This window comes from Notamacropus eugenii, chromosome 6, assembly GCF_028372415.1.
Source record: "Notamacropus eugenii isolate mMacEug1 chromosome 6, mMacEug1.pri_v2, whole genome shotgun sequence".
NCBI lineage: Eukaryota > Metazoa > Chordata > Mammalia > Diprotodontia > Macropodidae > Notamacropus > Notamacropus eugenii.
Genome location: NC_092877.1, coordinates 292,211,868 through 292,237,050, shown reverse-complemented (window position 1 = coordinate 292,237,050; position 25,183 = coordinate 292,211,868). Strand labels below are relative to the sequence as shown.

At 36.7% G+C, this 25,183-nt stretch overlaps 1 protein-coding gene and 1 pseudogene across 15 annotated transcripts in view; one reads left to right on the top strand and one right to left on the bottom strand.

Annotated features, from left to right (window-relative positions):
- DGKH (diacylglycerol kinase eta) overlaps positions 1 to 25,183 on the bottom strand; it is a 245,556-nt gene that overhangs the window by 73,407 nt on the left and 146,966 nt on the right. For 12 of the 15 annotated variants that reach the window (XM_072617128.1, XM_072617135.1, XM_072617136.1 and 9 more), the window contains 5 exons: positions 21,858 to 21,962; positions 21,389 to 21,521; positions 5,057 to 5,163; positions 3,288 to 3,413; positions 1,332 to 1,434 (listed from right to left, as the gene is read on the bottom strand). In XM_072617128.1, coding sequence (XP_072473229.1) covers positions 1,332 to 1,434; positions 3,288 to 3,413; positions 5,057 to 5,163; positions 21,389 to 21,521; positions 21,858 to 21,962 — 574 coding nt within the window. Of the gene's footprint in view, positions 1 to 1,331; positions 1,435 to 3,287; positions 3,414 to 5,056; positions 5,164 to 21,388; positions 21,522 to 21,857; positions 21,963 to 23,202; positions 24,144 to 24,525; positions 24,555 to 25,113; positions 25,169 to 25,183 lie in introns of those variants that run through there. The other 3 variants (XM_072617138.1, XM_072617141.1, XM_072617142.1) reach the window with 3 other exon arrangements.
- Positions 18,015 to 18,561, top strand: LOC140510864 (lysosomal amino acid transporter 1 homolog; annotated as a pseudogene).

The window sequence follows — 25,183 nt, the reverse complement described above, 5'->3', positions numbered from 1 at the left end:
TTAGATAACAGTAAATCAGAGAAAGGAGAAATGTTAAAATGTACAAAAAATACTATTAGTCAAATAGTATCTACTATTTGAATATTTCAAATATTGAACCACAACATAGGTTGCGCCTTCGTTCAATTTTAAAAGATAGTTAACGGCTATTATTTGCATATAGCTAACATTAGAACATACCATTTTTTTTGCATTCTAATGTTCAGCAAAAATCAAAATACTAAGGATAAAAGTCAGTACTAGCTACCATTTTCTATCTGTTTTGAATAGAAGCCAATTAAATACATTTTTAGACATACTAAATGGCCTTTTTTAGGAACACTGACTTTTTTATCACAATGTGTAGATTTTAGTTTATACTATTTATTTATTATTTAATAAAACATTTGTATCTCCTTTTCCATTACCACCCTTTATCTAAGTAACTATTCCTTAATTTGAAAAGACCTCAACAGAACTTTGATATGATCTGGCTCAAGAGTGCGTATATAAGTCGAATTATATTCTTTAAAAATGACATTTCAAAAATACAAAGCACTACATCGTAGTGAATCGTAAGAATGATGATGATGACATAGTTAAAGTCATATTAATAATACAGGTGGAAATATTACATATATATGTATAGGCAGCATGGTATATAACAGAGAGGGCAAGCATCCGAATTGAGAAGCCCTGTATTCAAGGTCTACCTTTTGATGTAGCCTCTCAGTGCCCCCCAAGCCACTCTCTAAGGTTATAAGTGGTAGAGCCATTGATGATCTGCACCGCTTTCCTCCATCAGACATATCTATACCCATGGAACAACAGTTCCAGTCAAAAACCCAAACAAAACATAATCATATAACATGCTTAAACTTTAATGCAAGTGGTTGGTAGTATCTTCTATTTTCCATACTATAAAGAACAAAGGTACTTAGTTCTATATTTTGTATTTAAACTAAGTTGTACCATTCTTAAAAGAGAATTATGATGGAGACTGTATAATACTTCATAATTTAAATTAAAAATTATACCCCCAAATCATTCAGTCAGGTTTTTTCATGGTTCTTTTCAGGCAATAATCAACAATGATCTTCTTTTGACTATTAAAATGAATAGGGTAACAAATAATACACATGAAAATTTCACAGAAAAGCAATGGAAATTTAGAACTTTAATGCTTCTATCAATTCATAATTTACAGATCATTTTCCTGCTTAAACGGTTTAAATGAAAGGACAGAGAATCTCATTCTGGAGTAAGTAACGGCAGCTTTGTGGATTGAACAAATATACGTGCATGCACAGTAGTTATATGTCAAGAACACTCTAACTTATACTGTTACGTACCGTCAGAATCTATGCTGTTCAGTGCAGTTGGGGGTATGATAGACACCTTGCACTGGTCAAGCGGACATTTATAAGGAAACAAATCTTTGCAGGCAGTGTGTACCTAACAACAAATGAAGTCTGATAAATACCAGTGAAGGAGATTCAATCCCCTAATGACCAATAATATATATTTCAAATACAGGTGAGCACACATCACAGAAGATCTAATCATTGATTTGTAATAGACTCTAGTTCAAGGGCATCCTACTCAACATCAAATCACAGCTGCTAAAAGACCAATAATGTGGTCATTAGCATTCTCTTCCAGTATCTGCTATACAAGGAACCCCCTCTCCAAGACTTACCTTAAAACTTCACTAAGACTTTGAGAACACCCCTGAGATTCACTACATTATGCCAAGCCAGATGCTTAACCTATAGGTCACAGTTTTATGATCTGCAAGATTAACAGACCTTATGCACTAAATAAAATTCCCAAGAGAGAAAACAGAAAAGTATTAGGGGATGGCTGCCAACACTGAGAAGCGAAGCAATGTATGGAGACAAAAAATTAATTCTAATCACTTAAACCCAGGGCTTAGAAACTTAGATAAGGGCTAACTTAAGATGTGTGTGGTTTAAGAGAGTTTGTATACAAGGTCCTCTGAGAACAAGGGTGTGTGTGGAAGGGTGGGGGGTGTTTTCTCACCAGTCCTTTTTTTTGAAATGCCCCCACCCTGCCCTCACTTTCAGAATGAATTCTTCCTTGCAACAAAGGACAAAAAAGTGAAATCCCTCAATGCAACAAATGCTTCTAATAATGTGCATGAATTTCAGTCAGCCTTTTAAATTAGCAATACACATGGAGGGTCGACAATTCAGAGCTATAATTGTGGTGTCAAATATCTGGAATATTATACCATTTCATTCTAATTTGTGCAAAAAATTGAAAAATAATAAACAATAACAACGGTCACTGGAAGAAACTGATGTACAAGGAAAAGACTATTTTGAGGGAAATTGTGACAACAAAAATAAAAGTAATCCTGATTTTTACATATAGTTTTTACAGCTAATTTACCATCATATTTTTTATTTCAAAAGTATCACATTAAAATCTAAAAAGAATACTAGAAAAAAGCAAAATCACCATATCATTATGTAGCAAAGGTTGTCATTCTAAGATTCTTTGGAAACTCCCAATACAGAAAAGATATGTGACATAGAAATCATAAGCCCTTCATGCCTCTGTATATTTTTAAAAGAATTGTTGTGGTACAACATGACTAATGTGGAAATCTGTTTAATATGATTGTACATGTATAACCTATAAAAGATTGTCTGGCATATTAGGGAGGGAGGGATAAAAAGGAGGGAGAAAATTTGGAACTCAAAATTTTACAAAAATGAAGGTTGAAAACTATCTTTACATGTAATTTGAAAAAAATACTTTTATAAAAAAGGAATTGTTATGGTAAAAAATATTCATCACTTGCTACACACATTCTGGCAACAGGTCTCTACTAATTTAGAATGGTTATCTGACAAGTACAATCTGTCCTGGGAGTTTAAGTCTTTCCAGGATGATTGAACCTAGCATGACTTCTGTTCCCATTGGTATAGGTCTTTGAGAACCCAAGAATACTCTCATACCATCATGTTATCAGATCAGAACTGAAGTAGAAGAAAAACTCCTTAATGAAAAGGATAATCTATGTCCATATGAAACATATGATCTATAATTACAGGAAGGCATATTTAGAAAGGTTTTAGATGGTAAAGGACAACTCTGTATATAATAAATGAATGACACCTGTATAATCAGCTCAGCAATATCCCTGGTTCTCTGTCTTGCTTACAAACTTTAAGATATTAAAGATGAAATGAGAAAATATGAAAATAAAACTCAAAAAGTAATACAAAAATGAACATATATATCAAGCAGTTTTATATGCCACAGTAAGAAATGCCTACCATAGCTTTACACCAAAGGCACTTCCAATCTTGGAGACGTAGGACGCTGCCACAAGTCTTATCACAGACTGCGCATTTGGCACTGACGGGCAAATTGCCTTCTAGCCATTGATGAGGCATGGCTACCTGTGGGCCAAGGGAGAATAAGGAAGACTCAATTAGATGGCACAGAAACAGATAAAACAAACTCAAAATTTAATAATCACTCAATCAATCCCCTCTTTGAAGTAGTATTATATGTAAAAGCATCTAGATTAAGAAATATCATTCAAGCTCGTAGTCTTTATAAATAGTGACTTTAGACATGAAAAAGCAATCTTTATTTTGTATGTTATGTACCAAATATTTCTAGCAAATAAAAAAATCTTTTTTTATCCAACCTTTTTATTCACATCCATACGTACTACAGTGAGCAACGTATCTTTGAACATGCAGAGATAGATATACATACACATAAACACACATGCACACAGTCGGTTTTTATGCCTGTCAAAAAGAAGAAAGGATTTTATAATCTTACTCTCTGTGTGCAAGAGAGAAGGGTCCTTTCTTCACTATCATGTAGGTTATCTACTACATTATTAGTGCTTATAAATAGAATCATTTAATATGAACAAATGGTATACATAATAAAAAAAAGTCTGAATAGTGCACTCTTCCTAATACACACATGGAGAAAAGTACCACTCTCTCACAGGGAAAGAATGAGTAGCACTGAAAATGAAAACCTCAGATTTCTAAAGTTCTTTTTTATTACCCTTGTCAAAAAAAAGCTCAATTTAAATGCTATTTGTGCAAATGCCAGAGTTGTAAGAAAATGAATACAATTATCTACACAATTCAGAGCATATGTTTTCTCTATCAATCTAATTTTAAATTTAAAAAATATTTTTAAAATGGTCATTTCTATTAAATTCTAACAGATGATATCAGATAAATATAAGTGGTTGTATTTAAATTTTAAAAATATTTTTAAAAAGGACATTCCAGTTTATTACAAGTAGACAAATACAGGTACCTGGTGCATAGCTGGTTGTTTTAAGATTTGCAAAGTACTTCTTATACATTTTTCCCATTTGATCTTGGGTTTCAGTTAGAATGGCAGGAGATTGGTAAATGTTTAATGATGCATGGTCTGTAAACTAGTTGGCACATTTCTAAATAAGAAGCAGCTGGAAGTAAGGAGTGGCAACTAGACATAAACTCCATTTTTTTTACCTTCTGCCTCTATAATGGATATGCATGATTCCTCAAAAGACCCCCTACAAAAGCCCCAGGCCTTGTCAGCACTGCGCAGGAGCCTGGAATCCTCAGAATGTGCCAGGACTACTGGGTAGAGCTAATCCATCCCTGCACGGAGAGCAACAGGCTAAAAGGAAGCAGTGCAAAATTGTCCAGCTTTTTCATCAAGCCAGAAGCAAATGGACAAAAACTACTTTTCCACTGCACAACACGTTTCTTTCCTAACTTCTCTGAGAACTATTCCTTCAAGACCTCAGAGAGAGCTGAAAAGAAGCTAAAAATAAAAGACTCAAAATCAATACCAGTAACCACCTCATCCTGATGCTAGAACAAAACTTATGCTTGATGAAAGCAGAGATATTTGTTCAATCAAGAGGATCAGTTTCCCAAAGAATTCCGATGATGAAATGACTTATTGAATCTAGTCGTGATTCCCCCCACTCAGTTCTGAACTCTACATGCCCACTGCAGAAAACACGCGATTCTGGCTGCAGGAATCATCTAGAACAGGTAAAGCAGAAACTTACGCCGTCTTCATCCTCGATGATGTCTTTCCCGATGGAAGCCAGAGTCGTCCACTTACAGTTATTGGTCGCCCTCACTGCACATCTTTTGTGTGCTTTGAACTTACACACTAAAAAAAAAAGTATGTCTAGATTAGCCACTCATTTTGTTAAAGCACCAAATGCAAATTATTCCACGAAATTAATTTCAACAGACACCAGAAAAAATAAAATTGTCTTAATTCTAGTTTTGTTGCTTTACGTAGTCATATTATGTGTGTATTCATGCCTATTTAATTAATAGTTAATTCATTAGTTCCCATTTAATTAATTAAATTAATAGTTCCAATTTACATAACATTTTACAAAATCCTGTCTGGCACAAGGATGCTGGTAAAATGAGTAATTCATGTATTATTATTCCCATTTCACAGAAGAAAATACTAAGACTCGGAAGTGAAACAATTTTCTCAGGGTCACACAACTGGCCAGATGTATGATGCCTAAATTTCAGCTCAGGCCTTCTGGTTTCCATGCATACGAAGCTATTGCTACTTCATCGCACCACTTTTTTTAGGAAGCTATTACCAGAATATAAAAGTGCCCTGCTCCTTAAGGGGCTTAGAGAAAAGGAATACATAGTTAAACCTCATCTTCTCAAAAGAAAATGCAAACTAATAAGAAAAGTTTAGGAAAGTTTTTTGCAAGTATGGAAGAAAAAAATGAATCTCAAAGATGATAACTAATAGAAACCTGATCAGGATACATACAGAAATAGAGCATTATAATATAAAGTTATTATTCTGGAATCCCTAAGTGGTAAATATGAGAGACAGGCACAATGATGCCATTCTGCCACCAGATTCATCACTGCAAAGAATCTCAGTAGGGCATAATATCCAGTACTATAAGCAAAAACTAAAACTAATCAATGAATAAGCATTTTGAAACATCTACAATGGGCCAAACACTGGACTATGTGTTTGAAAGACAAAGAATCTAGCAATGAGAGCTAACAGGTGTGTGTGTGTGTGTGTGTGTGTGTGTGTGTCTGTGTGTGTGTGTGTGTGTGTGTGTATCTCAAGATACACAAAATAGGGCAGCTAGGTGACAGTGGATAGAATGCCAAAAATGTCAATATAATAAATAAGTGCATTTTGGGGCAGCTGGGTAGCAAAGTGGATAGAGTGGTCGACCTGAAGTCAGGAAGATTCATCTTTATGAGTTCAAATCTGGCCTCAGACACACACTAGCTATATGATCCTGGGCAAGTCATTTAACCCTGTTTGCCTCAGTTTCTTCATCTGTAAAATGAGCTAGAGACGGAAATGGCAAACTACTCTTAGTGTCTTTGCCAAGAAAACCCCAGCTGGGGTCAAGGAAAATTGGACAAGACTGAAAACGAGTGAACAACAAAATAAATACAAGGTGACATTTGCAGGGACCAGGAAAGACTTCAAGTAGAATGTGCTGCTTAAACTAAGGCCACAAGAGGCTAGGGATTCTAAGAGACAGGAGTAAGGAAGGCATGCATTCAGGGCAGGAGGAACAGCCTGTGCAAAAGCATGGAGGACAGAGAAGTTCAGGTTGGAGGTTCAGTAAGAAAGTTAGTTCTGACTTTGTATCTCCAGGACTTAGTCCAGCGTCTGGTATATAGGAGGTACTTAATAAATGCTTGTGGATTAACTGACTGATTAGCTGTACTGTATATATTGTATATACTGTAATGTATATATGAAAGGAAGCAATGTATAACAAAGTTGCAAAAGTAGAATGAAGTTAGGTGAGAGACAGCTTTAAATCCTAAAAAGGAAGTTTGTATTTGATCCTGTGGGTAACAGCAAGTACATGAGGTTTCAGTGGAGAGTTAAAAACATAAGGCAAGCCCCAAAGATGTCATTTTTTCAGGCCACTTAAGAACTCTTTTGATGTACATGAAGAACCCTTCTCTAGAGTTCACCCAGTAAAGTGGCCTTTTCTCCCTTATTTTATTCCATGGGTTCCCATCCCAGTTAGCTCCATCATGCTACAGCTTATTAGGGAAGCAGAGAACAGAATTATATAGCATTACTGCTAGAAAGGACCTTGGAGATCCAATTATCCAAGCCTTTCCTCCTTCCAACTTACAGATAAAAAAGCTCACATCTACAGAAGTACTGTGACTTGGTCATGAACTAGTAAGTAGCATGCCCAAGACAGATGCTTAAAAGTCCAGCAAGCTTGCTGTTAGAGCACACTGTCTCTCCAAACAGTCAATACTCACTGCCCTCATGAGGCTAAGCATATAGCTACACAGCCCAGAGGATTTGGGTGAGGGCAACAGCCAAATGGAGAAACTGAAGAGGAATCCCCCAATATGGAGAGGAGCTAGAAACTCTAGTGAGGAAAGAAAATGGAGAAGACAGCAGTTATGGGCCATGGAAAATCATTTAAGAAAGTCTTACATGGGGGGAGGAGCCAAGATGGCAGAGTAGAAAGATAAACAAATTCTGGAGCAGCAGAAGCCACAGAACAACACAGTGGACCAGATTTCTGTTCCAGAGAGCTCTGAAAACCTGACACGAGAGGTCCATTGTGCACCGGACCCGGAGCAGAGCCCAGTCCTGCCTTGGCTGTGCAGCACCCAAGAGGAGCAGATCCGAGCAGGTTTCAGGGATGGAATCTCCAGTGGCCACACAGGTCCCTCCACCCACAGACGCCAGGGGTGAGTGAGAGAGTCTTTTTGGCTTGCCAAGAGGGGAGCGGGGTGTCTCCATAACTCATCCCTCGGGAGGCAGTAGCGGGGGCAGCAGAGGACAGGGGCTCTCAAAGTAGGCAGTAGCCTGCATCTATTGTTGAAGGTCTCCTCATAAACCCCCTGAGGGAACTGAGCCCACTGTGGTGGCCCTGCCCCCACCTGAGCACCTGAACTTAATCTCACACTGAATAGCAGCCCCGCCCCTGCCCAAAGCCCTGAGGCTAGGAAGCAGCATTTGAATCTCAGACTCCAAGCACTGGCTGGGTGGATCTGGAGGCAAGGTGGGGGTGGAAAGAAAACTCAGAAGTCAAGTCTCTGGCTGGGAAAATGCCAAGAAAAGGGAAAAAAAAATAAGACTATAGAAGGTTACTTTCTTGGTGAACAGGTATTTCCTCCCTTCCTTTCTGATGAGGAAGAACAAGGCTTACCATCAGGGAAAGACACAGAAGTCAAGGCTTCTGTACCCCACACATTCAAAATAAATATACCATGGGTTCAGGCCATGGAAGAGCTCAAAAAGGATTTTGAAAATCAAGTAAGAGAGGTGGAGGAAAAACTGGGAAGAGAAATGAGAGACATGAAAGAAAAGCAAGAAAAGCAGGTCAACACCTTGCTAAAGGAGACCCAAAAAAATGCTGAAGAAAATAACACCTTGAAAAATAGGCTAACTCAATTGGCAAAAGAGGTTCAAAAAGCCAATGAGGAGAAGAATGCTTTCAAAAGCAGAATTAGACAAATGCAAAAGGAGGTTCAAAAGCTCACTGAAGAAAATAGTTCTTCCAAAATTAGAATGGAACAGATGGAGGCTAATGACTTTATGAGAAACCAAGAAATCACAAAACAAAACCAAAAGAATGAAAACATAGAAGATAATGTGAAACATCTCATTGGTAAAACAACTGACCTGGAAAATAGATCCAGGAGAGACAATTTAAAAATTATGGGACTACCTGAAAGCCATGATCAAAAAAAGAGCCTAGACATCATCTTTCATGAAATTACCAAGGTAAACTGCCCTGATATTCTAGAACCAGAGGGCAAAATAAGTATTTAAGGAATCCACTGATCACCTCCTGAAAGAGATCCAAAAAGAGAAACTCCTAGAAACACTGTGGCCAAATTCTAGAGTTCCCTGATCAAGGCGAAAATATTGCAAGCAGCTAGAGAGAAACAATTCAAGTATTGTGGAAATACAATCAGGATAACACAAGATCTAGCAGCTTCTACATTAAGGGATCAAAGGGTGTAGAATATGATATTCCAGATGTCAAAGGAACTAAGACTAAAACCAAGAATCACCTACCCAGCAAAACTGAGTATAATACTTCAGGGGAAAAAATGGTCAATGAAATTGGGGACTTTCAAGCATTCTTGATGAAAAGACCAGAGCTGAAAAGAAAATTTGACTTTCAAACACAAGAATGAAGAGAAGCATGAAAAGGTAAACAGCAAAGAGAAGTCATAAGGGACTTACCAAAGTTGAACTGTTTACATTCCTATATGGAAAGACAATATTTGTAACTCTTGAAACTTTTAAGTATCTGGGTAGTTGGTGGGATTACACACACACACACACACACACACACACACACACACACACATACAGAAGGACAGAGAGCACAGAGTGAACTGAATGAGATGGGATCATATCTTAAAAAAATGAAATTAAGTGGTGAGAGAGAAATATATTGGGAGGAGAAAGGGAGAAATCGAATGGGGCAAATTATCTCTCATAAAAGAGGCAAGCAAAAGACTTTTTAGTGGAGGGAAAAAGAAGGGAGGTGAGAGAAAAACATGAAGTTTACTCTCATCATATTCCACTAAAGGAAGGAATAAAATGCACACTCATTTTGGTATGAAAACCTATCTTACAATACAGGAAAGTGGGGGAGAAGGGAATAAGCAGGGTGGGGGGGATGATAGAAGGGAGGGCAATGGAAGGAGGGAGCAATTTGAAGTCAACACTCTTGGGGAGGAACAGGATCAAAAGAGAGAACAGAAGAAATGGGGGGCAGGATAGGATGGAGGGAAATATAGTTAATCTTATACAACACAACTGTTATGGAAGTCATTTGCAAAATTACACAGATATGGCCTATATTGAATTGCTTGCCTTCCAAAGGGAATAGGTGGGGAGGGAGGGATGAAGAGAAGTTGGAAGTCAAAGTTATAGGAACAACTGTTGAGTACTGTTCTTGCTACTAGGAAATAAGAAATACAGGTAAAGGGGTATAGAAAGTTACCTGGCCCTACAGGACAAAAGAGAAGATGGGGACAAGGGAAGGGAGGGATGATAGAAGAGAGGGCAGATTGGTGATAGGGGCAATTAGAATGCTCGGTGTTTTGGGGTGGGGGGAGGGGACAAAAGGGGAGAAAATTTGGAACCAAAAATTTTGGTGAAAATGAATGTTAAAAGTTAAATAAATTAATTTTTAAAAAATTGAAAAAAAAAAGTCCTACATGAAGAGATTATTTTTGCAGTCTGGGACTAAAAGAATCCCAAAAAACTGTTACTGTGGCATTTGCAGAGCTAATGGTTATCTATTTATCAGTATGAATTTTGGTTTTTTAGATACAGTATCTCTCTCTCTCTCTCTCTCTCTCTCTCTCTCTCTCTCTCTCCTCACTTCCTCCCCATCTTCCCCTTCTTTTTCTGCCCTCTCTCCACCCCATCTCTCTCTCTAAGATAATGTGACTTTACCGTTAGCCTTTGGGGCAGAATACTGGGGGAAATGCCCTAATGCTTCTAGGTAGTATACGTAATTACGCAACTACCTGGGAAGAAAAGAATACCTTCCTGGGAGGAGGGAGTAATCAGTCAGCTGTCAGTCAATAAGCATTTATTAGGTGTCTACTATGTGCCAGGAACTGTACTGAGTGCTGGGGATAGAAAGAAAGGAAAGCAGTCCCCTCGCTTAAGCAGCTCCAAGTCTAATGGGAGAGACCACACACAAACAACTACTTAGAAACAAGCTCTATCCAGTTGAAGTTGGAAATGATCAGGAGAAGGAAGCCATTAGCATTAAGGGGGAATGAGAGTCTAGATCCATTGGTTCAGACTAAGTAAGCAAGCCTCAGGAGAACTGGAACAAGAGTCAACTATAATACATTAACATGTGAAAGTGCAGTAAGAAAGGTACAAATTGTTATGGAATTTTAAAGAAGGGGAAAAGGGAATCATTTATTGTAAGTAGCTGCTTGCATGTGGTCTCTCCCATTAGAGTATAAGCTCCTACAAAGCATAGACTGTCTTTGGCCTTTCTTTATAACCCCAGCACTTAGCATGGTGCCTGAAACATAGCAGGCACTTCATAGCTGTTTAGATGGCATTTGAGTTGGGACTCGAAGGCAGTGTGTGAATGAAGCAGAACAGTGCAGGGGGGTGGGAAAGGAAACTGGCATTCTGGGTAGACAGAGTAAAGGAGCAAAAGTACAGAGATAGGAAATGATGGGGCAGGTCCAAGAAACCATGAGGAGAGGAGTTTGTCTGAAGGAAAATAATGGAAGATGAAGCTGCAAAGGTATGTTGGGAAGGAATCGGGAGAGGTCATTTAAAAACAGAACAAAACAACACAAGCTTCTGTCTGGAGATAGAGAAAGAAATAAGCATTTATGAAGGACGTGGTATGTGTGAAGAGCTTCACAAACATCTCATTGATACTTATTACAACTCTAGGAGGTAAATGCTATTATTATTCACATTTTACAGACAGAGGTTAAGTGACTTGCCCAGGGTCACTAAGCTAGTAAGTGTCTGGGGCCAAACCTGAACTCATATCTTCAGGACTAGCACTCTCTCCATTTTGCCATCTGGCTGCCTAGACATTGGTAGGTTGGCTGAGACAGTCTAATACTCTCTATAAGAAAAAAATAAATAACTGGCCATAAAACATCTATATTTGATTATACAGTATAGTAACAGAGGGATATTTATCCTTCTAAAAGATCACTGTCTTCAGCAGCAGCAGCAGCAGCATCATATGGCTTTTCAAGAGCTTTGCATATGTTAACTCATTTGATCCTTTTAACCCATTGCAGCAAAATACACAAAAAGTATCTGCATGTTAATTAAAGGAGAAGCAAGTTTTATAAATGACTGTCGGTCCACAAGGTAAGGAGTTTTATAAACACTAAAAAACATGCTCATGCTTTTTTTATTTTGGTTCAGATCTGACATTCCAAGAATATAAAGAACTCTGAATATAGAAATGCTCTGCACTGTAGTATTAGGGAGCTGCCTGGGGCATACATGTGGTTAATAATCTTCATTGTTATGATGTTTCAGAAGATGCTCTTTGTTTCTAGCACTTTACCTATGAGAAATATTTTCTTAAGCCACTATCAGGATGACAGCTACATAACAATAGTCTTCCTTCATCTAAATCAGTAATACAAGGATCAAGAAATTGGAGAATAAGTCAAGCTCTTTGGAATGTCTGTGAACATAATCAGACAACATTTAAATGAATGAATGTAAAAGCAATAAAATCCCTACTCTGATTGCTAATTCCACTTTCCCTTGTGTTTAGAAGAAACTCCTGTTATATGATGCTATTTCATGAAGCAGACCAGTTTTTTAAATCCTGGAAATTCTTTACTTTGGTATAATGTAATATATTCCTGAAAATGCTATATACAGCCAAATGATTAATATTTTTGCATAATTCTGTACAACTTTTACTGTCGCACCTATAGGTTTTATGCCAAAAACAAGTATCTTAATTTTTAGATGTCTGAATGAAGCAGTACCACCCCGAGCATGACCAGAAAAGAGAAAAGAATGAAAGAGGATGAGAAGTGATATATAGGATTACTCTGTTATTATCAACGATTACTTTCATCTAGGAATTCTGTGTATAGAAATAACTAGTTATTGATCTTTTATTCAAAGTAATTCAATAACAAATACATAGTCAATAGCCCCTAGATTCTAAGATTCTACTCAAAAGGCAAGAAAGATAATAAGGGAGTATGAAAAATACAACAGCCTTTCATTGTTGTCATTATTTAAAATACTGATTATTAAAATCAAGTCAGTTTTTGCAAAAAGAAAGTATCTCATGGTAAGTTACATGAGCTGAAAGCTGAACAGAACAATGTTAACAATGGGTGGCATCCAATTAGATCATTGTTGGCTGTTAAGGAATGGAATTTAAAAAGCAAATTAATTATATTTGCTATAATATTTCTTTCAACTTTTAGAAGTATTTTTTACTTTTTAAAATATATTTTATTTACTTTGTTAAATATTTCCCAGTTACATGTAAACAAATCTTTACCATTCATTTTTTAAAATTCTGAATTCCAAATTCTCTCCCACTTTCCTGTCCCTCCCCTACCTCTTGGGAAGGCAAGCTATATGATATAGATCATACACTCACAGTTCATTAGTTTTCTCTCTGGAGGTGGAAAATATTTGTCATCATAAGTCTTTAGAAACTGTCTTGGATTACTGTCTTGATAGGAGTGGCTAAGTCACTCAGTTTATCATCACTACATTATTGCTGTTACTGTGTACAATGTTCTAGTTCTGCTCACTTCCTTTTTATAGGTTCATATCAGACTTCCCAGGTTTTTCTGAAACCATCTTGGTCATCATTTCTGATAGCATAATAATTGGCAATCTATCACAATCATATACTGCAGTGTGTTCAGTATTTCCCCAATCAACAGGCAAGTCCACTTGCCTCCCCCCTTATCCCCTACACACACACACACACACACAATAGACCTACAAAATTGTTCAGATGACCTGAAATTGGATGGGCAGCCCCTTGAGTTAGTCCATAGGTACATATCTTGGACAACGTACTAAAATCTGACAATAAACTTGGTTCAAAATGTATCAGGAAGAAATCATTTCCAGCTGATCCTTGACACAAAAATTCCCTTTTTGTCATCATTAATCTTCAGATTATGATATAAGGCTATCCATCACACATCCCCACAATCCTTGAAGAAGGAAAATAGCTGATGATTCTAAGGGCAAAGGCAAGATGCTTGGTGGGGATAATATAATATAGGTCATACCATATTACTAATTATGACACATTGATAGAAGTGGTATAAGAATACCATCTGAGAAGGGTACAATCAGAAAAGAAGGTATACTGGTCAAATAGTCACAGCAAGAGATAGCAAATAGAGAGCCAAAGTACTTTCATGGTAGTCACAGAAGGTTAAAAGACCAAAAAGAAGGCCTCTAGTAGATTAGCCTATGGAGGATTTCTCAGAAGATGTGGGCAAAAATCACTAGACAAAATGTCATGGATGTTATCATCTACCTCCTCAGAGGAAGTGTCCCCATCAGCGAAATCATGATCTATTCAAATACTGATGTAATGACTATTAAAAAACAATTCCTCAAAACTATGATGATATTTTCATGAAAATCAAAATCAAAAATTAAAATCATCAAATCAAAATCAAAGTCATGGTAATGTGCTGCCTGTATCATATTATTCGCATTCAGTAAATATTAAACCAGGCCGCTAGATGGCACAATGGATAGAGTACTGGGCCTGGAGTTAGGAATACCTGAGTTCAAATCCAGCCTCAGACACTTACTAGCTGTGTGACCCTTAGCAAGTAACTTAACCTCATCTATAAAATGAGCTGGAGAAGTAAATGGTCAACCACTCCAGTATCTTTGCCAAGAGAATCCTAAATGGGATTACAGAGTCAGACGTGGCAAAAACAAAACAATAACAACAAAATATTAAACCACAAAGGTATAAAGTCATTATGAGTGACTTAAGGATGCAATGTGATACAGAGCTCGCCAGAAAGAGCATTAGATATGGAATCATAGAACCTGACTTCAAATCCCAGCTCTGCCACTTACTATGTGACCTCTGAAAAGTCATTTCTCCTTTCTTGATATCAGTTTTCTTACTTGCAAAATTATAGAGGAAGGGGGTGGAGTAGATGACTTCTAATGTTATTTCCCATATCTAAATCTATAGTACCATAATCCTAAATTTTTGATAGTGGCTGAAATAATAACATTGATTAAGAAACAAACCACTATCAGGACAAGAAGACTTGGATAAATTGACATTTTTCTTAGCCATCTTCCAATTCACTTGATAGACTTCAGGAAATATTTTTCCTAACATAAAAAATTTTCATAATCCTTACTATGTAGAAAGCTTTAAAATAACTCTAGTTATTCTTTATTATAGCCAAATAAAACAGATGAATATGATCCACAAGTAGGACCCAAGGTAGAAACATTAAGTAGTTTCCAAAGATCCCATCAATCAAGAACACCTTGTGAGTAATGCTCCCTTGACACAATCAAAAGGTAAACTTCAGCGTCTTGTAGGATTTCTTATAATGTCCAAGAATCCTAATAAGCAATATGTCACCGCTTTTAAAAATAGACCACAGGAATCATTAAGGAGGTGACTTGATGGCTAATGCTTCAAAAAACAGTCACAATGGAAACATTCTGATCAAGTAGTTAAGAAGATTCCTTTGTTTATACGAAGATATTGAAGCAAGATTCTAGGTTTCCTGATCTTATTAGCAGAACAATTTTCTGGTTTTTTAAATGTTTAAGCAGATATATTTTAAGCTTATTTTCAAGCTTAATTCTCTCAGGATAATCTAGGTAGTTTAATAAAATTCACAGGGCAAAATTCATCAACAGAGTACCACACTGTATTCCAGTCAACATACACACACACACACACACACACACACACACATATATACATATATATATATATTTAGTTTGGGAGGGTGAGAAATGACAATTAGGCATTGTACATTTTTTTAGTTTTGGAGGTGAGAAAGGGCAATTAGGCCTTGGATGCAAGATGGAAATAAATTATTCATCTCCTGGAAAGTGCATTGACTTTCTTAGACTGGTAAATATACTTAAACTCATCTTTTTTAAGTAAAGAGAACATCTTTTTTAAGTTAAAAAAAATCCTGCACACTTGGAAGCCTTGAAATGTCTCCCCTAAATTTGATTTGAAAATGAGCAGACCAATAATGCAACTTGAGGGTACAAACCTTTATACCATTTATCTGGGAAGTAGTTTACAACCAGAGTCTTCCTATAAATTCCCATATGTAACAATAAATCATTTGATTGGAAGATCTACGGTAATGTTGGAATGCAGGCAGCAGTCCATAATTTAAAACCACTCAGCTGATGATTAAAATCATGAGTCTATTACTGCATAATGATTCAGTTACAAGGCACCATCTATTACAGACTCCTTGAGATAATTCTGTCCTCCAGGACAACAGTAAAAAGGGTATGCTATGCTTATTAGTGAAAGGAGAGACAGCATGGAGTGGTGGATGGTCAGTTTGGGAATCCAGAAGAGCAGAGAGCTCATTTCCTACCTCTTTCACTATCTGTGTCCACAGTAAATTCACTTTGAACTCTTTTTGCCTCAGTGTCCTTTGTCGTAAAATGAGGATTATGATGCCTGTAGTGCCCAGATCCTAAGGCTCTTGTAAGTTCCAAATGAGATAAATATGTAGAGTATGTGGCAAACATGACATCACCACAGAAGGTCAACCATTGGTGCAGTTATCATTATTACTGGTGCCATGAGCAGTTAGGGTCAAAATTCAATGCCTCTACAAGAAAGATTGACTTTCTTCAAAAATCTTAATTTAAGTATTTTCAATGAATGTGGAAAGAGCACTGGACTTGGGTTCACATTCCAGCACAAATGTCTGCCAACTGTATCACCCTGGTCGAGTCACTTAAACTATCTAAATCTCAGTTTCCTCCACTACAAAATGGAAGCAATAATGGTATCTACTTTGCAAGGTCATTGCAACTATAAAATAAGAAAATACATATACAGTACTTTTGTAAACTCCAACAAAGTAAGAAAATTTTACTTATTGTTATAATTCTAACTCACCAGTCAAGAAATAAACCAAAACAAATGGAACAAACTAGACATGGGAGAACAAGAAACAATGGAACTCAATAAACCAGTTTTTGGTAAAATAGAAAACAAACTATTTGTGCAAGAACAAATTTTTTATTTGATTTTTTTTTAAATGCTAGAAAATTGGAGAGCACCTTGGCAGAAATTAAGCTTAGACCAAAATATTACTTATTATTCCATGATAAATTCTAAAAGGATATATGACTTTAATGCTAAATATCATACTATTAAAAAGACAGTAGAAAAGGCATGTCATAAGGGAAGCCTTTCTCAGCTATGGCTATTCTTAGCCAAACAAGCAATAGAAGCAATTACAAAAGAAAAACTTAACTTCCTATTACATGAAACTGAAAAGATCTACACAAAAAAATTAATGAACCAAGCATAAGAAGGGAAGAAAAAAATCTTTTATCATATTTCTCAGATAAGGGTGTGGTAACCAAGATACATAAACCACCAAGATACATAAACAACTAGCATGCATGTGTGTGCATGTGTGTATACACACATATGTATGTACATGTGTATACACACGTGTGTGCATGTATGTTTGTGTGTATATCTAATAACTAAGTGGTCAAACAAAGGATATGAACACACAGTTCTCAAAAGAAGAACTGCAAACTATTCATAACCATATGAAAGAATGCTCCAAATTACTAATAAGAGAAATACAAATTAAAACAATCCTAAGATTTCACTTCACACCTTGCCAACTGACAAAGATGACAAAAGATGGGAATAGTCAACACAGGGGGGTTGTGGAAAGGTAGGCACACTAATACATTTTTGATGGAGCTGTGAATCAGTACAACTATTCTGAAAACCAATTTGAAATTATGCAAATAATGTCCATCTGTTTTTACACAGAGATTCCAGTTCCAAGCTTATACAACAAGTAGGTGATTGACAGGAAGAAAGTCTCCTGGAGAAAGCCAACCCTGCCATCTGAGTAAATCTCTTCTACTCTCCCCATGGTCTGGAAGAACTTCAACTGCAGAATATTTGCCAAGAACTCCAACTGGCCCCAAAAGTTCCCCTTTGATTTGGCACATGGTTCAGTTAGTATGCCCAGGATAGGTAGAACATGGCCAGTGTCACCCTCCATGTGGTTTTAATAGTGTATTTTCTTGCTGCTGCTTTCCTCCAGTACAACAAGACTGTACATGAGCTGTAGGATGGGCAACATGGACCAGTTGATATCCATTTGATTCCTGATGGGTTGGTTAGGCAGACTCCTATATATAACCTTGTCAGCTTTTCCTTGTCAATCAAGTAGACATACATCAACATCTATTATATGCTGGTTGATCTCTCAATGATGTCCCTTTGCTGCAACTACAAATACAAAAACCAAGGCTCCTTAATATCATCCCCCATCAAGCTGGCCTTCCTTTTTATCTCCTTGGGGGCAGTGCCAGCTGGCCTCCTCCTCCTCCTCAATACCAGCCCCTGAATCCCACAGGAGGTCTTCAGAGACAGGACCTTCCCATCTATGGAACCCATTGAAAAACTCTTCACCAAGCAGGAAAGTATTGGCTGCATCATTGGTTCCAATTCCAGCCTCCTATACCTGCTGTCTTGTCTGTCTCAGGTCTATACCAATTTCCACAGGAAGCCCACTCATGGAATTTGTATTTCCTGTTTGCCCTGGTGATTTGGGCTAACACAATTATGATGAGCATGTTGCTAAAGAGCCCTGAGATAGAGTAGACAATGGTAGCTTCCTGCTCCACCATATCCCCCAGCTCACTGGCAGCCTGGGCATGCTGCTACTGGATATCTTTATCTCAATTCGGTTCCTCATCTATAGAAAGAAACTCTAATTCCTTTAGAGAGAGCCCCATCTGGGCCAGAATCCCTGCTGACCATGCGCCAAGGCCAAGTCAAAGATGACCAAAAGACTAAGCAGATATTGAGGAGAGGAGAGGAATTTGGAAGGGAAACACCCAGTAGTTGGGATGTATTTAGGTGCTAAGAAGGGAGCTGGGGGTAGGGAGAGTACAGAAACTCTCCTGTCTCTTGCTGCCTTCCTTGACTGAATTTTCTGCTCTCAGATCTCTCAAAGCCTTCATGAACCTATTCCCCTCTTCACCCAAGAGCCAGGATCTGCTTCTCCAAGAATCAGACCCCAATGGAACCTAAGGCTTCCAGAGCAGGATGGCCAGGGATTTGTGGAGGAAGAATTAGGCTATTTTCCATAAAGATTACCAGAATATATACCCTCAGGCCATCCTTCAGCTGGGTTGTACCCCCTCCCCTCACTTCCCTAGAAGCTGACACCTGGTCCCCTAGGAACCAACACAACTTGGCTTGAAGCTTCTCCTTCTCCTATATTTTACCCAGCACCAAACTTTCTAGTAAAATCCATCCCAGTGGACAGCCAAAAGTAAAAGTCTCCATATATGCCAATATATTTATTATAGCAGCATTTTTTGCGATGCAAAGAACTGGAAACAAAACATATGCCTATTGATTGGGGGAGAGTTAAACAAATGGTGGTATGTAATTGTATTAGAATATTATTGTGGTATAAGAGAGGATGAAAATAATGAACACAGAAAATCATGGGAAGATTTACATAATCTAATGTAGGGTGAGATAATCAAAGCTAAAAAAAATATGCAGTGGCTGCTGTTGAGTCATTTCAGTCATGTCTGACTCTTCTGAATCCCATTTGAGATTTTCTTGGCAAAAATAGTCAAGTGGTTTTCCATTTCCTTCTCCAGCTCATTTTACAGATAAGGAAATTAAGGCAAACAAGGTTAAGTAACTTGCCCAGAGTCACACAGCTACGAAGTGTCTGGTATTGGATTTAACTCAGGAAGATAAACCTTCTCGACTCCAGAACCAGCACTCTATTGACTGTACCACCTCGCTGCCCCTATGCAACGGCTGTAACAGTGTAAATGAAAAGAACAACCATAAATCACTCAAAAAATAATGTTGCAAGTTACAAAGAAGAAGCATGGATCTAAAGAAGAGGTATGAGAAGACATTCCCATCCCAATCCCTGGCAGAGGTGGGAGATAATGGGTGTGGCACATAGCTCTCTGGGAGAAAGGATGGAGGGAGGATGCTAGGAGAAATGTTGGTGATATTTTTTTTTAAAAATATGAAAATGTATTTTAAAAGAGAAAAATAGGCCAAAGATTTTAAAAATTTAAATAGACTCAGGAGGTTAAAGATTCATATAGCTAAATATAAATTTTTAAAAAGAGTAAAGTAAGCACTGTTCTAAACTATAACTATCTAAGAAACAATAATTAAATGAACACATTTTGCATTGTAAAGTCAATCAGGACTAAACAAATAATACCAGAAAATAGTCATTTGAAAAAAAAAATTCCAAATAACTACTAACAAAATGCAAATTAAAACAATTCTGAGATTCTACCTCACATCCATCAAATTGGCAAAGCTGACAATACAATAGAAATAATAAATATTGGGAGGGTTGTGTCAAAACAAACACATTGATTTACTGTTGGTAGAACTGTGAATTAGTCTAACTCTTCTGGAAAGCAATCTGAAATTCTGCACAAAAGATATTAAATTATACATGCCCTTTGATCCAGGAATAATAAATGTTTATTGATTGATTGAATACCACTGTCTATACCCCAAAGAGATCAAAAAAGGAGGGAAAGGTCCTATATGTACAAAAACATTTATAGATGCTCTTTTTTGTGATGGCAAAAACCCCCCTGAAAATTAAGGGGATAACCCTTCACTATGGAAAGACTGAAAAAAATGGAGACAAAAAATGGTTTCAAAGAGACATAGAAAGACACATCAACTGATGCAGAATCAAGTAAGAAGAACCAAAAGAACAATTTATAACATAACATCAATATTGTAAAACTGGGCAATTCTAAAAGACTTATGAACTCTGATTAACTAAATGATTCAACAGTTCCAGAAATTAACAAAGAATGCTGCAAATCTCATGACACACAGATGAGGAACTAATGCATAAAATAAAAAATGCGTTATTAGACATAACCAATAAAAGATTTGTTTTGCTTGACTGTACTTAAGTGATGGAGAACTGGCTTTCTCCATCCTTCCTTTCTTCTCTCCTTTCTTCCCCCTTTACTTCCTTCCCTGTTCCTTCCCCCTCCTTTTTTTCCCTTCTTTCCTCCTTCTTTTCCCTCTTTCTTTCCCTCTTTTCTTCCTTGCTTTCCCTCACTCCTTTTCTCCTTCTCTCCCTCCAGGGGGAAGGAGAAAAAAATGAAATTTTTTCATAATCAAAAAAATTAAAAATTTGTGAATATGTATATACTTAAAAATTAAATGCTGATATAAAAATAGAAAATGAAAGATTTGCTCAAAAGGAGGTTCCAGTAGTTTCATAGGATCAGTGCCCCAATCAATTTTGGTTTACATTTTCTTTCACACGTTGGTCTTTCCCATTTCCATCATATGTTCCTTTAAGACAAATAAATTTCAAAGTTATTCCTAGGTGTGGAGCACAACTTGATGCTAAAATAAACTCAAACCACTAAAGTCAGTATTTTATGAAAGTTATGAAAGTCTCAACCTTCTTTTCTACTCACAGGGAATCTTTTTCTATCATTAATAGTTTTCTGTTTATTTCGGAGGAGTTCAGAGCATTTCTAGCTCTTGCATTTTATTCTTGTATCTTTGGGAGACCCTAAAGTGGGAGAACAAGCCATTGGCTGAATATATTACCTTCACAAGACAGGCCATGCGAAGTAACTCCAGAGAGACTCTCTCGGCACACGTTACAAAAGGTGGGTCGAGCATGGGAACAGGCATACCAGTTATGCATCCCTGAGAAATGTTCCACATTAAACTGTGCCGCCTGGTAAAGGAGAAGTTAAAACAAATTTGCAAATACTGAATATGGCTAATGATATAATTAGGAGGGGCGTGTCTATGTGTGTATGTGTGTGTATACATATATATGCATATACAGACACATACAAACACATATATATAACACACAAAAATTAATTTTAAAGTGATAGATATTAAAAACTATAGTATATTCATTTAAATTATGTACATATATAAATATATATACAAAATACAGAAATACCATATCCATATGTAATTTCTTTTAATCTAACACTTAGAACTTTAGTGATTGTTGATTTTGGAATAGCAACATGATACGATGAAAATGCATTTATTTTACCTCATAAAGTTCCCTTGACTGTACAGACTTCAGTAAACTGATCCAGTCTTCCATTTCCTTTCTGTTTTCGGCACACAGTACCAGCCTCCTGAATGGGGTGATTATCTGAAAAAGATTTCTTAACTTAATGATTCCAAATAATAAAAAAGAAATTGTAACATCTGAGAAAGTAATTTCATTTTCCACTTATTTGCCACTCTTTGGTGATAAAAACAAAATGCAGTCTATAAACATACCTAAGGTTTACTCTTGAACCATATTGCAATGTTTAAAATAGAAAGCTTCTATCTAGGGAGGAAATTACTTTCATTCTTGATCTTTAGGATTCTCTCTTTTTTAGTTACATTATTACTTTATTTAGCATACCATTCTGAATATGATCTACTCAAATTAAGAAGCAAGAATTATCTATTTCTTTATAAGGAAAATGTCAAATAAACTTCAAAACAATACTGACGCAACTTAAGCTTTCTAAAGAATTACATTATGATTGACCTCAAGAATAAATTTTAATAAAGAAAAAAAAAACCAGGGACATCAAGTCTGTCTTTATTTTTATTGAATTTACCATAGCAGTAAGTGTTTGGTTAGTAATGAAATAGTATATGTGACAATATTATTATCCAGTGCCTATTGACTTGGATTTTAAGCAGGGACTTAATTTTGTGAAAATTAAAGCCCTGGAGGTCAAGTGGGAGCATAAAGAAGAAATGGGGGAAAAAAGCTCTTTCAACTACTTTGAGTAAAAAAGACCCTGTATTTCCCAAATTGCTATAAAATACCATGCAATTTTAGCACAAAAGGCAAACAAAACGCATTAAGAAATGTCAGGGTTACTTTATGCCATTGCACAGCACATGCAACTTCATAAGGAAACCAGATTCCTGAACACTGAACTTCACTTAGAAGTTCAAAATTAATCAATTTCAGATACAAGATCATGTAAACGTCTAAAAAAACAATTAGAAATAGCAAAAAATTACAATCTAGCACAGAAATTCTTTTAAATTGTCAAGCAAAATTAAAAGCACATGGATTTAAATAAGCATTTCTTACTTCTTTAGTCAAAAGTCTCTCTGTAGAGTCATAAATTAATTTATTCCATATTTCATGCCTCATCCTCAAACAGATTCTACAAGTAAAATAAAAACTAAACATTTTAAATGAACTTTATTTTTCATTAATTCATGACAGGAAAAACATCAAATCAAAACTAATAATCACAAAAAAAAATTTACAATGACCTTAAAGTTGAGAAAGAAGAGAGAGAGAGAGAGGCAGAGAGAGAGAGAGAGAGAGAGAGAGAGAGAGAGAGAGAGAGATCCAATTAGTCTTAGCCACTCACCCAGTCCCTGCTGGACTTTCTCTGCTGTTGATTTGAACTCAGCAGTAACTCATTAAGCTCAGTTGCACTTTAATATATCTGCCCAGACCCTCAAGTGCAGCAGGCTACCAGTCACATGGGCAAGTAACTCAAACCTTTCAGAGCTTTGGGTATTTTTTTTTAACTGCAGATGGAATTGAAAGGCATTTCACTTTGGTCTTTCCTTTAGTTTTCTACTACTCCCTTCTGATAGAGCTCATTAGCAGTTGCTCTCTCCTCTTCCTGAATAAATAGTTAATGCAAAGAGCAATGCTTCTCTCATTACTTAGGAGCCAAATGGATGCTTTATTACTTGAAAATGTTTTTTTTTTCCTCCCTAGGACAGCTCATCAAATGAAACAGAGAACCAGTAAATCATAATATACTCCTGGCTCCAGAAGCCAGAAGAGTGCTCCAGAAATCTCTAGGCTTCACTGAACTTACTGATATTACCAGAACAAATACCTCCAAAGGCACGTATTTCTTTTTATCTCATATGACATCACTATAAGAGTCCTCGCTGTTTTATACAGCAAGATAAACATTCATCATACAAATAAACCAGAGTGTTCATGTTTTTCTTCTCAACTTTTGCATTATATTGGCAGAATTCTAGAGAAAGTATGATGTACATGTAAAGTTTCAATTAGTTTTACTCCCTTTGTTCCTAAAGGTCATTTTTAAATGACAAAAATGATCATACAAAGAGAAAATGTATTTGACTTGCATCTTTTAAAAAAAATGACTCTATGCAAATGTCTCCAGTCAATCACCAGGCATTTATTAAGCATCTACATGCCAGGTGCTGCACTATGTCTTGGAGAAACACGTACAAAAGATGAGATTATCCCTCCTCTTAAGGAATTTACATTCTAATGAGATCAAATGTTCAAACAGTACAAATATTTTTCAGTAATAACATGGTTATATGTGTATGTCATCTCTGTAGTCTCATAAAATAAAAAGTGCCTTTAGTTATCGCATTTTAAAATCAACCCTTATAAAAGTACATTGATCTACAAAAGACAAAACAAATTTTGAACAACTTTGTTGCATATGAAAATAAATATTATAAATAAAGTTAAAGGCAGTTTATGCATTAAGCATATACTAGACAAATCAATGTTTTGCCTTTACAAAGTACTACCAAGGAGTAGCAAGAACTAAGAAATAGCCTTCATTCCCTGCTACCACCTTCTTTGGAAACTTCCTGTCATTTCTTCCCTTCCTCCTTCACAGGCTGCTGACTGAGCTCACTACCTCTGTCTACCTCCACTTCCAACCAGAAATCAATTTTTTTCTCACCTTCTTCCATGCTAGATCCAGAGTGGAGGCTACGATGGTTGGGGAGGGGGGGCAGCAGTGAAAGAGAAAGAAGAGTAGAGGGTCCCATGGCACCCTCACTGGTCCCAGAAACATCTCCAATCCCCATCCCAGCTTAATTCTACAAACAACCCCCATCTGAAAGTCTGGGACCTAGCCTTCACCTCTGAGCCCAAGGCCAGTTCAAGAAAAGGCAAGTCTAGGAAAAACTGGGTGTGATTTTCCTCTAAATGTAGAAGAATCTTATTTTCAGTCTTGTTGGTGCAGAGATTCACTATTTAGTACCTATGTATGACTTTCTTCCTCTGCACCTTCCCCAGTCAAAGTCAAAAATTAAAAAAAAAAATGAAGAAAAGAGGCTTACAAGGGAGCCTTTTTATATCGCATGGGTTTTTCTTTTATTAGCACCAAAGGTAAGTATATAAATAAAAACCTTAGAAAATATGAAAAGAGTTGTATCCAAGATAGCAAGAGAGGGGAGAAACCTTAAAGTAGTGGCAACAGCCAGAAAAGATGGAGAATGATTAGTAACAAGTGAAGTATGAGTGTCTTGGGAGGACCAGTTCTTACCCCCAGTACCCTGAAGGCCATCTACCATTCTCCCTGGTGTCCCCAACCACTTGCACCCCTCAGACTCAAC